General features: G+C 56.1%; 1 protein-coding gene across 1 annotated transcript in view; it reads left to right on the top strand.

The window, feature by feature from the left end:
- Nucleotides 1-12,507, top strand: part of Glt1d1 (glycosyltransferase 1 domain containing 1) — a 69,178-nt gene extending 56,671 nt beyond the window's left edge. Inside the window, exon 12 of the mRNA XM_026408048.2 lies at nucleotides 12,346-12,507. Coding sequence (XP_026263833.2) covers nucleotides 12,346-12,507 — 162 coding nt within the window. The remainder of the gene's footprint in view (nucleotides 1-12,345) is intronic.
- The last annotated feature ends 243 nt before the right edge of the window (nucleotides 12,508-12,750 follow it).

Genomic DNA, 12,750 nt, shown 5'->3' with positions numbered 1-12,750 from the left:
TGGAGCCCCATGGCTTTCAGAAGGTGGCCGGGTGCCCTCACTTATAGTCCCTTGAAACAAAAGTAAATGCAGGCAGGATGCTTACATGCTTGCTCAAAAACACGTATGCAAGGTGCTTACACGTGTGATCACACACACGTATGCACCGGAAAACAAAGCCAAGCTGTGCAGCCGACGGAGGGCACAGTGGGCTGACCTGTGACTGCTGGGGTGCAGGCACGTTCCGCCACCCGGGAGGTGTGCGAGGGCTTTGCCCAGGCGTTGCTGCTGGGTCCGCAAGTAAGCCCTGGGGGTCACCTGCCTGCCGACCCTGGGTTCCTGTGCAGGCCTGGGACTCTGGCCGCGTGGCCCAACTCTCCAAGAACCACTTTCTCTTTGGGACCAGTGAAACGGAGGACAACGCCTGCCTCTTAGAGTTGTGGCAGGGCCCAGGGAGGTGACACATGGGGCCTGGAGCAGGGTCAGAGCCTGGCAGGCTTAGGCATGGGGGGAAGGGAGGGATTTGCAGTCTGGGGGGAAATGGATGCAAGCTTCGTTCTTTAAATCTGTGCTTTTAAAAACCAGGTGCTGCTCCTGACTGTCAAAGCACATGCTAGTTTCAGAAAAATAGGAAGTTGTTCTAGAAGTGACAATAACTTAAGGAAATTCGTTTTTTCCAAGTATCTTGTTGCAGGGTCTGGTCCCAGATAGCTAACCCTTTCTCTAACACCAGATCTTGTCCCCAGATCCCGCTTCTTGCCCCCAGCATGCAGGGTCACAGGCTCCAGCACAAACTGGCAACCAATGAGCTTCAGGGCTAAAGAACTGCAGGGCCAGGAGCCCTCTGGTGCCTAGTGGAGGGGACGCCATGGCTGTGTTCGGGGTGGGGGACACAGCAGGTGGGGGGTCCTGGCCTGCCTGACAGGCATGAGTGTGCTGGGCTCCTCCCTCTCAGCGGTAACAACTAGGGGCTGGTCAGGGGTGGAGTGTGGCCTGCGCTCGCCTGTCCATGCCACAGACACAGGCTTGCTGCTTTTTACCACAGCCCAGTTCTCCCGAAACCAGCCGAGGCCCAGCACTGCATGCTGGCAAACTGACCACCCCCATCTTCCAAAATAACAGTGCCCAGTTCCTCTATAGTGCCACTTTAAACTCTCCCAAGTGGAAGCCGGGTGGAGCAGGGGCAGGAGGCAGTGGCCCTGGAGAGGCTGGGCCTTGTGAGGGCTGCTGGTGACCTTGTGAGTGCTTTGTATATATAATTATAAATATATATAATTTGTATAATATAAATAGTAACATATACAGCCATACATGCTCTTTAGACTCTTGCTAAATCTAGAGTTACAGGTTCCGCTTTAGCTTTTATGCCTTGATCAAGAATATAAAGGAGACTCACCTCTAAGTGCGGGTCTAGAGGTCAGAGCAGGAGTTGGGAGGGACTAGGAGGGCCAGGGCCTGTGAGAGCCCATGGAGAGGAGCCCTGGGCAGCCTCTAGGAGCCAGGAGCAGCTCCTAGTCGACAGCCAGCAAGAGCAAGCTTGTCCGTCCCACAGCCAGGAGCTGCACCCTGCCGACAGCCTGTGGGCTCGAGGGCCTGCTCCTCCAGGGATGGAGCCAACTCCTTGGTTTCAGTCCCGTGAGGCCAGGAGCTGAGGCTGGCTCAGCCACGGCTGCACCTTGACCTTCAGAAACCTCGAGGCCACAAGTGCGTGTCATGTGAAGCTCTCCTTCGCATCAGCTTGTCCTGCTGTGCTGGAGAAGGGGCCCAGGAGGCAGGCTTGGGAACAGCGTGTGTCATGCCAGGGCAGCAGGCTACAAGCAAGGAAGAATGTGGTCCTGCCTATAGGGCTGGACTCCAAGAAAGGACGGTGACCATGCGGGACCCCAGAAAGAGCTTCAAGGAAGAACACGGGCCTCCTTGGAGGTGAGGGAGATCACTGGGGGTGCCACGGGGCCCTGCTGGAGACAAGCCACATATTTCCTTTCCCGTGAAGCCCCTCTGGACCCTCGCTTGCTCTAGGAACTGCTGGAGATCTGAGTGTGAGCTGTGTGGGGAGGGGAGTCGACTACCTAAAGCTGAGAGGTGCAGATGGAGGGTGTTCCTGCCTGGGGTGCCCTTAGGTGTCCTGCTGCCCTTGGAGAATGTCCACACATTTGGCAGCAGTCAGCAAGCTGCCCTGGGCAGCCCTGCCTGCCACTCTGCCCTCCAGGGCCTCCCCCGCTCTCCCTTCTGCAGCCCCCAGGGCTCCTTCTGCACCTGCACCGTGGGGGAAGGTACCCCTTCAGGGTGTTCTGGGTCTGCCTCTCGAGACAGGCCGGCACCAGCGCAGGACCTGGCACACAGTGTGTTAACAGTGACCTGTTCCAGCCAGAACCCAAGAGCCCCCCTGGGTGGCAGCTATTGGCATGAAGATAAAGGGAATCAGGAAGGAGGGAAGTGGGCTTTGGGCGCTCCAGAGAAACTAAAAAAATTTTAAAACAATTGATGGTTAGACAAAATCAAGTGTGGCAAGAATAGAATGGTCTCTATTTTACACCCCTCACCCCTGGAAAACTTCAGTATGAGCTAAGCCTTCCAAACCTATTCAACATTGATTTTCCATTACTGCAACAATCCTGTGATTTTGCCTTTTAAAAGAAAAGAGTTGCACTATTTCCCTGTGTGTTTTTTTTTTTTAAATAGCTTCAAAATTAAAATCCATTTGACATTTAATAGAAACTGTGAATCCATATTCTCTGGGCCAGAACCTAGATGGGTAGCTCAAGCTTATTTTACAGGGATATTCTGTTTGTGTTTTAGACAAGAGTAGAAAAACTGGGGATAGTCATGAAGCAGAGACTGACGTTCATGGAGTACGTGCCTGCTGTGTCCCAGCCACTGTCCTTACTGCTCTCCGTGATGTGAGATTTTAGTAGAGATAATTTCTTTTTCCTTTAAACAGACAGTGGCTCAGTGTTTGGAAAACGTGAGGCATGTTGGACAGATAGCCTCAAACTCTCCACCAGGCTGAGCCGGCCTCAGGACTGGAGTTTCCTGCTTGAGATCTGAATGATCCCTGAAGCCCTTTTTATTCTGTGCTCGTCCCCTCGTCTGGAAGATGGAGACTATGACCCGTCTTGAAGGGATAACAGGAAACACATGCTGTAGAGGCTCAACCTTTCCTTGAGGGGAACCACAGGGACCAGAGGCCATCTTCTGCAGCACAGTTGAGCCTGGTGCTGAGCAGCAGGGGACATGGCCAGCTTGTGCTCAGTGCAGTCAGAACATCTAGGCTGTGTTCTATGAGAGGCAGGTGCCAGCCCGAGAATGTCCCATGTCACGTTCATATCACAGTGTCCCTGGGGGACTGGGTGGAGGTCAGCCAACATTACATAACATAGGACTTCCTTCTTGCGTCTGTTAACTCTTAAGCTAACATGTAATTCTCAGAAGTTAAATGCTGCGCTGATAAGGAGGCACCCTTCCAGTGCCTGGACCTGATGGGACCTCATCAGGGTAAAACCCGGATGTGGTGGTCTCCAAGATGTGGATGGCATCTCCACTGAAACCCAAAAAGAAGCTCCGGACAACGTGGCCCACGCTGGAAGTTAATCCAAAACGCGTTTGCATGGATTTGCAAGTCCGATGGCCATATTGCTTCTTGAGTAAACCCAGCAAGCTCGAGAGTGGAAAGGACAGCTGGACTTGACCCATGGGTGGGGAGCCTGCCTGGAGTGTGCAATCAGGTGCTGGGCCAGTGGCATGAGTGGTCCGTCCAGTGGACAAGAGGGCAGCCAAGGACACCAGTCACGTTTTTATAGTAGCCATATTTAAGAAAAAATAAAGAAAAAGAAGAATTCTATTTTCGTAATACACTTGATTTAACTCAGCCTATTTGAACTTGCATCATCTCAGCTAGAAGTGACATCAACACTATTAGAACCCGCATTCTTTGTTCCCACTAAGCCTCTGCAGTGCTGTGCATGCTTGGCACTCCATTACAGCTCAATTTGGAGATTAGGTTCTTATTGAAAACTTGGTCTGCATCTAGCTCGGGAGGATCTATGCCTAAAAAATAGATTTGCCTCTCCAGGTTGTTCCAAATGCATAAAATTTTTGAGTAACTGAATAAGTACAGGTTTAAAATTTTAAATCTGTTAAAAATAATGAGGAAGAGTGCCCTTCCTCCGGCACACAGGCCACCTCCCAGGTGTTCAGAAGCCCTGGCTGGTGATGAGCGGCAACTGCAGTGTCGCACAGAGGGGCTCCAGGGCCGTCTGGGCAGGGGCCGCAGCTGGCCTTCCTGTGTGCTGGCCCCTTGCCAGCATGCTGCCTTGTCTTCACGACAGCCAGAGAGGGCAAGTCCCGAGCCCTGGGCCACTGTCCTAGAGCCGCCCACCCAGCCCAGCCCCCAGGAGTTTGATTCCAGAGCCGCACTCGGCCACCTGGAGCAGCCCACTGTCCCCACCCTGCCTGCCCTCTGTGGCTCGGCCTCAGCCTCTCCCTTTCCTTCTGCCTTTTCCTGAGTCCATTCCTTGGTCTCTTCCTCAGTTTCTCTGTATCGCTCTGCCTCCTCCTTCCCCTACCCTCCACTTCTCTCTCTGTCTCTCTCTCCCGTGTTCTCCACCTCCCTCCTCCTCCCCTCTCCTTTAGGTAGGAGAGGTGGCACTTTTCCACCCAAGAGTCCTCAAAGCGGATCCTCTCACTGCTTGCTTGTCTTCATTCTCAGGAGAAGGGACTTGTCCTTTCTAAGTCCCTGTCTTTTGCTTGTCCCTCTGATGGTCCTTGAGGCGAAGCTGTAACAGGGCTGAGCCACCAGGTGGGGCTCTTGCCCCAGTGAAGGGAGGCTGCGCCCCACTGTGAGTTGAGCAGGGGCCTGGCCCTGTGTGGCCAGTGCGAGGCCTGGAGCTGCATGTGGCCCTGGCCCTCCGGGTGAGGCAGGGGAACCCTGCTTCTCTGCAGTGCTCTTGACCTCAAGGGAGAGAGGAAGTGTGTTCCTCCCACTGAGGACACCCGGGGCCTCCGCCCCCCTCCCCACTCCGCGGCTGCAGGGCAGCTCCCCCAGACTGGCTGAGCCCCTGCTCTGAGCATGGCCAGTGCATTCAGCTGGACTTGTGACTTGAGGAGCAGCTGGCTGAGACCCAGAGTGATCCAAAAAGCTCCACAGGTCCCTCAGTAGCCCCCAAGCACACCCAGGCCAGCAGGACATCCTCTCCTTCCACCTGCTGGAATCACAGCCCCATGGGCTGCCTGTGGACCAGCCCAGCAGGCTTGCCCTGACTCCTGGACTTCAGAAAGAAGGACCTCAACTGCTAGCACTTGAGGAAGTTGGGCAGGCGGCCTGAGAGGACGCCCTGGGCTGCAGCCAGGGTGATGCTGCTGGAGACGGTGGGGCCAGCCAGCAGCCCTGGGTACTGTCCAGGGCCTCCCACCCTCCACCTGCCTCTTCCCCTCTGGCCCCACTTCTTGCTGGTTTTGTCTCCAAAATCAAGTGGGCTCTATCTCTCCAGTGTCCCCCCCACACACACTCCAAGTCACTGCCCAGTCTCATCTGGGCTCCTTCAGCAGCCTCCTCCATCCCAGCCCATGCAGGGTCCCCAGCAGCCGAAGGCCCTATACCCTCTGGGCTTTCCAGGGCACTGAGGAGGCAGTGAGCCTCCTAGATGGGCTCCCATGTGGCCCTGCTTCTCCCTCCTCTGCTCAGGACCTCAGCTATCCTGCCCTGTGGTCCCCAAGCTGGCTCCCTCTTGGCCCTATTGCAGCGGGCCCCACCCCGTTCCTCATGGTACTATGTTCCCTCTCCCACTGTGACCATTTGGGACTGTGCTCGTGCTTCTCCCTGGGCCCCGCCTCCTGGCAGATCTGGGCTCCCAAGGGCAGGCCCTTGCTCACTGTCCCCGGGCAGGGACTCTGGCAGATCTGTGCAGCTGTCCCAATGCCCAGGAGGAGGCGATGGCGCCTGGGTGTCAAAGCCACCCTGTGGGCAGGAGGGCTGTTGCTGAGCTTGGTGGTGGCCATGCAGTGTGCACACAAATGCAGCTTAACTGCTTGCTTTTCAAAGGAGCGGATGGCAGCAGGCATTTTGCCCCTGGCCCCTGTTGGGTCTGGTCACCATGCCTGACCAGCTCTGTTTGAAGTTGCATCCTGATCACAGGCGCCTGTGCTAGATGAGGCCAGCACCCCTGAGGGAACCTCACCGGTACTTAGACTGTCAGCAGAAATGTCAGCCCACCCCCTCCCTCCTCCTCCTCCCCTTCCTCATCCTCCTAGTGGGTACCCTGCCCTCCTCCCCTCTCCTCCTTGGGAGCCAAGCCCTCCTCAGAGCTGGGGTGGAAGAGCCGCTCCTCTTACCTCTACAGAGGCCCAGCCGCTGTCCTCATTTCCCACCCACCAGCCCACCTGAGGGCGTCACGTGTGGCCTGTGGGCAGGTTCTCTGGAAGTCTGAGGCAGAGGGCGGCCAGACAGGTGAAGTAAGCTCATGACCATTAGGGTGGCCATCGAGCCATGACACCCTGTGAGTGTGACCTGGGAGCACAGCTGGTGGCTGTGTCAGGGAGAGTGAGAGTTCCTTGTGCCGTCCATCCATCTGCGAGCAAGGTTGATGGCCAGCAGCAGGACAGGGGCTGTGGGTGGCTCCATGCTGGCCTGTGGGCTGTGACCACCTCCCTTGGCCTTACAGCAGGGAGACGCCCCTCAGGAGCCTGCCAGGACAGGGTGGCTGCCACGCGCTTGGCCCAGCCCCTCTGCCTCTGTTCTTTCCAGGCCTAGCTGAAGCCCCCTGCCACTCCCCAAGACTCCCACTGCAGGCCTCCCTCCCCCTGCTTCAACCCTGCTGCCTCCTCTCCCTGCATTCCCTCACCCTCTCCTCTTCCCTCCCCACCTGTCCCCTTCCTGGCTGAGCACTCTGGAGCGGCACCAGGGACGTCATGGCTGGCACATCTGGAGCAGGAGCGCATGACAAGCACAGAGGCAGAACTGTCCTGTTTAGTGCACCCTCTGGTCCCTGGTTCCACCACTGAGCAGTGGCTACGCCGACTCTGCTCCCCGCTCAGAGGCAGCAGGGGTTGGAGGGTGTCCCAGCTTCTGCCACTTGGTGACCACCGTTACCGGTGGCAGGTGCGTCTGTCTCTGTTGGGGGTCCTAGGAACAGCACCGCGCTTCCCAGGCTGCCGCCTGTGATACCAGATCCAAAGGCACCGAGAAAACGTTTGACTTTAGCGCCTCTGGGGCCAGTGCTCACTGGCACGACTCTGGCTGAGCTGATGTGACCGTGTGTGGCCGTTGCTTCTAGGGACTGCCCATGCATCAGGTTCAGCAATGCGGACAGCTGTCCTGGGGCTGCCCTGGAGCCTGCTGGAGATGGCGCGAGAGAGGCGCGTACACACCACACCCTTCAGATGCCCACACCTGCCTCCAGAACATGGTCTCACAGGTCCAGGGCCCCGCAGTGGCTGGTTGTTGTTACTAGGTTCTGGCTGGACACTCCCCCCACCCAAGGCCTGTGCTCTCCGTTAGAGAAGTGCTAAGAAGCTTTGCTACACTGAGGTAGACAGTGAGTGAGGCGGACCAGTCCTCTCCCCAGGGCTCCTTCCCTGCCTCCTCGCCTCCTCTCAGCAGCCAGGATCCTGCACATCCATCACTCCTGCTACTGCCCCATCCAGGCACCAGGGCTGTGTGATGCCCTGTTGGATACAAGCTCAGCATTCTCCCATGAAGGGCCTGAGCCCAAAGTTTCCAGCTCAGTGTGAGCAGGCAGGGCCCACTGCAGCCTCCCTAGTGGTCAGGCATGGGGTCCGCAGTGGGATAGCCACGGGGACGTCCTGGTGGGTCCAGAGCCTCCCACTTCTCAGACTCCACCTTGCACTTGGGGTGAGAGGGACAGCGCATGCAGGGGCGGGCTGGCTTCTTTGACTCAGACACCTACAGGGACCCTAGCAGCTGTTTTGATGTAACCATGGTATGGGGGTCACCAAACATCAGCTGTCCCCAACCTGCCCATTACTGCTGCCCCCTGAGAGATGACTGGGAGGCTTATGCTGAATCATCCAGGGGATGGCCACATGGAGTCCTTGTGGGAACGGCCCAGGCACTCTGACAGTTGGGAATCAGATGTGTTCTTTCCACTCCTGGTTGCTGTTAATGGTGGCCATTTGGTCAGTGTCATAAACGTGACCAAGAGGATGGTTTCAGGTATAGGAAAAGTGGTTCAGGCAAAAACATGTCCCTCTCCTAGAGTGCCAATTCTTGGAGTACCAGTTTCATCACTTGCAGCTTCCAAAAAATAAAGCTATTTTTATGGCCAAATAATTTTGAGGAAATAAGACAGGTCATCTGCTGCCTGAGTGACTTGCTCAGGATCGCTGGGGGTAGCTCTCAGCACAAGTGTTCAGGACCTCCCCCACCTGTCCAGTCAGAACATGGGGGCTGGGTTGGGGGGGGCACAGAGCTTAGGAACCAAGGCCACTGACTAAGCCTCTGCTTACTCTGTGTGAAACCAGTCCTGTTTGTCCTCCCTGGATCCTGGCAAAGGCTGGGGGATGGGGCAGTGGACAGGGTTTGGTGAGGAATTTACCCACTAGCAGCCGAGGACTGCTCAGGAAGGTCAGCTCCTAATTGGGTGGTTATTTCTGCATGGTTTCCAACCTGGCACATGTGTTACCTGAGCCAGGGTTTGCACACTAGGGCTCGGTGTGGCCCACACTTGGGTTTTGTTGGGCCTGGTGTGTTCTTTAATTTGAATTACTTGCTGGATTTGACATGGGGTACTTTTCATAAATATCCAGAATTTAGACTTTTCTTGGCAAAAAGCCAGGGTAACTGGCCAGAAGCCAGGCCCATGTCCACTCAGCAGGTGGGTTGGCGTGGCCCTCTTCACCTGTGCTCTTGGGGGCAGTTGAGTTCCCAGTGCTAATCTGGAACAGTGTCCACAGCTTTCTCTCTTCAGAGCTAGAATTTGCATGTTTAGTTTTGATTGTAATTGTTCCAGTTTGTGCACCTTGGTTGCTTATAGCTGATTTTTATAAGTGAATTTCAGGTGTGGTCATTATACAGCCTCTGGTCTCAGTAAGCGCCTGTCAGTCAGTGAATCGGCTCTGGGGCAAGCTCCATGCTGGAGCTTCCGTGACCCATAGGAGTAGACTTCTCCATGCAAGTTTTCTGCTCTTGTGAAGTGCCTTGGTCTATTCCATGAGGCATTCTGCATTAGAGCCCAGATGGGCAGCCAGCCTGATGTCTCGTGTCAGCCGAGTCTGTCTCTGAGTGTCCCAGCCTGGCCTTCACAGTGTGGCCTCTTCCTCCAGTGGGGAGACTGGCCGATCGGGGCAGCCTGAATGCACCAGAGGTAAGGGGCACAGTGTCCCCAGGGTCTTCTTAGAACCAGGCAGCATTTCCCAGAGGCAGGTGGGGCCTCTTGGCTCAGTGCCTGAATACGCTGCATCCGCCCTAGGCAGACTGGACAGGATCACTGTAGGCTGATGGCTACAGCTGCCTGCTCTGCTCTCTCAGCTCCTGGGGCGGGCCTGGGCTTGCTGCTCAGGATGTCCTGTCTCATGAAGCCGTCCCCAGGCTGCCTCCAGCCTGAGCCTCTGGCTGAGGTGGATTTGGTTTCTGATTGCAGGGCTGAGTTGGCCAGTCCCTAGCTGGCTGCTGGGTGGGGACTGCTCTCAGCTCTGAGAAGGGCTCAGGAAGCCCCTCCCCAGCCAGTGTAGGGAGGGTCCTTCCTGTGCAGCCCAGCCCTGGCAAGGGGTTGAAGCCCCAACCTTGGCCAGTATCTCTTGGTTGGAAGCAAGTCTCAGGCCCCACCATGTTCCAGTCATGGGGTGGGTTGTTTGGAGACCACAACAGCACAGTTGGGAGTTGGGGTCAGGGCTTCTCACCAGACCACATCACAGAGAGGCAGCATCGAAAATAACCTTGTTATTTTCCTCTAAGAAGAAGGAGGGCTGATTGATTCTTGTGTAGCCAAGAAACTGCACAGCCTGGTGACTTAGGCCTGCCACACCTCATCATCTCACAGCCACACGATGAGCCGTCTGGGCTGGACTCCACGGGTGGCTCTTGGCTGGTCTGGCCTGGGCCACTCGCCCAGGGACAGTCCCGAGCAGCTGCCTGGGACTGGATGGTCTAGGATGGCACCCCAACGCCTTCCTTGGTCTTTGGTGTTGGCCGTGGCCAGTATCTGTCCATGGGGTGCTCACCCTCATGGTTCTCCCCAGGGCACCCCGAGGGTTGGGGTGGAGGCTGGATGCTTTCCCAAAGCTTTTCTTGGAGCTGGATGCATCGCTCCTGGCACTGTGGGTGGCACTGAGGATGGGCAGAGGTCCCTCACTCACCTGTCTTCATGGGGAGGAGAAGCAGACCCTCAGTGGACACAAGGGACAGTCTGAGTCCAGGGAGTCTCTCACTGTCCACCGGCTGGGTTTGGAGGGCCTCCTGCTGTCAGTGTGACACCTTTGGAGTAGGCAGGGCCACCCACGCTCAGCCGGCCTCCCCTGTCCCCGACCTCTCCCCTGCCTTCCCTCCTCCTCCTCCAGGGCTTTATGGGGCCAATCCAGGATCTCTCCTGCTCTGGTAAAGTCGTCTTTCCAGGCTTGCTTGCTAAAAAAAAAAAAAAAAAAAAAAAAAAGAAGTATTTTATTGCAACTTTACCCTGGAAACTGTTGTTCAGATGCTGTTGTAAAGTGGCCTCACATTCTGCAGCCATGATAAGCAGGGGGTGGGTTTCAGCCCAAGATAAATCAAAGCTACGAGCTGCATTGTAAGTGGTGTTCCAGCCATGGCAAAAGCCCCGTCCACTGCCTCAGACTACCGGGCAGGAAGGACTCCCTTGTGTTTTATTGTGAGGAGAATACCAATTTACCATAAAGCGTCGATATCATATACAAGAATATGATTCTGCTCTTGTCTATACTGCTGTTTATTTGCTGGCTATCAGAGGCCTTCGATGTTTAATTAACAATAATTTTGAGACTACGTGGACACTTATTTTAGAAGCGAAGCATTGAAGGTTCATCTCAGTCACTGTGGCCTCAGGGGGGTGAGGAGAGTGACTCGTTTAGTCTTCTTAGAGCCCTGGCCGGAGACTCTGCCATCCCCTCATCTGTAGGTGGGTACTGAGATGTGGAGGTGGCATATGGCATGTGGCATGTGGTGTCTCCTGGCTCGAGAGCTGTGCCAGTGATTTACATGCAAGTGTAATAAATAACAAGCCTTCCCCTCCTCTGTGGGGATCCTCTTTAACGCCAGAGTAACCCTGACTGCGAGTCCTGAGGGCTTTGACGGGAAGGCTGAGCCACAGGAGCCCTTCCATCCCCACATAGGCCTGTGAGCTGCACGAGTAACAAGCCTGAGCATACGTGTGGCCTAAACCAAAGCAGACTTGGCCCCGCAGGATCCTCTGGGTTCTGCTTCTCCCTGCCTTCCTCATGCAGCCGGTGTGGCCCATCCCGTGTCCTGTGTCTCTTCACAGATAAGCCACAGTGTGGGACTCAGAGAGGTGAACCAGCATGCCCAAGCCACACAGCAGGGAGAAGCTGTGCAGAATTTGAACCCAGATCTGGCCTTGAACCTTAGAGCTCCCTTGCACCAGGTGCCACTGACCCTTGGTGGGAAGACACTGTCTGAGCCCAGGGGAGCCCCCGGGGCCTGAGACACAAGCAGGGCAGCAACCTGGAGGTTCTGTGTCCAGTGTGTGCAGCTCGGAGCCTGGGAAGGCCACGTTTGTATGGCAGGCTGAGCTCAGGTGGGTGTCACGGCTCCTGAGACCTCAGGGAGAGCAGCAGGTTTCACTGGTTTGGGGAAGAAAGGGACGAAGCGTAGCCCATGCTCCAGCATTTCCTGGGACTCTCACCTTGGCACGGATGTGTGCATGCGTGTGTGTGTGCAGGTGGGTGCATAGGTGTATGTAGACCTGTGTCCCTGCACATGTTGCACACATGTGTGTAATATGTATGCATGTGCATGTCTGCAGGCATTTTATACAGATAGGTGTGTACACATTTCTTCCTTTTTTGGGGGGGACTAGGGATTGAACCCAGGGGTGCTTAACCACTGAGCCACATGCCCAGCACTTTTGATGTTTTATTTTCAGACGGGGTCTCACTGAGTTGTTCAGGGCCTCACTAAGTTGCTGAGGCTGGCTTTGAACTTGCAATCCTCCTGCCTCAGCCTCCCAGTCACTGGGATTACAGGTGTGTGCCTCTGTGCCCAGCACACATTTTTTCCCTTAATCCAAATGCTTGGCATTAACTCCGGTCCTTCCTGAAGGTCTTTTTCTCCAGGGTGGGGTGGCAGGTGGGAGGGAGAACTGGAGCGAAAGCAGCGTGGGCACCTTCGTGAAACCCCCTCACCATGGCTCCCGCCCTTCTTCCCCACTTCCTTTTCTGCAGGAGTTTGTGCAGCTGGCGAAGAGACTCATCCGTGATCCTGCACTGGAGAGAGAGATCGTGGCCCAGGGGCGGGCACACGTGCAGAGGTACCACTCCTGGCAGGCAGAGAGGGAGACCTACCAGCACCTGGTGGGGAAACTCCAGGGGCCCCTGGAGGGCTGAGGGCCCGTGCCCGCCGTGCCCGCTGTGGCCACTGTGCCCACCACACCCACCATGCACCGCCATCCACACCTCAGTCCGTGCCCCTGGTGGGCACCCAGCAGGCCAGGCCAGGGCCCATTGGCCCTCTCATGGACTCGCAGGGTCTCCAGTGACCCCATGCCCAGGTGCGTCCACCTGGATCAGCCGCTGGAGGTGCATAGTGACTGCCAGGCTGGGGCTTCAGGAACTTGTCAAGAGAATTTG

Source organism: Urocitellus parryii, chromosome 3, assembly GCF_045843805.1.
Source record: "Urocitellus parryii isolate mUroPar1 chromosome 3, mUroPar1.hap1, whole genome shotgun sequence".
NCBI classification, from domain to species: domain Eukaryota; kingdom Metazoa; phylum Chordata; class Mammalia; order Rodentia; family Sciuridae; genus Urocitellus; species Urocitellus parryii.
This window is presented reverse-complemented; position numbering and strand designations above follow the sequence as displayed.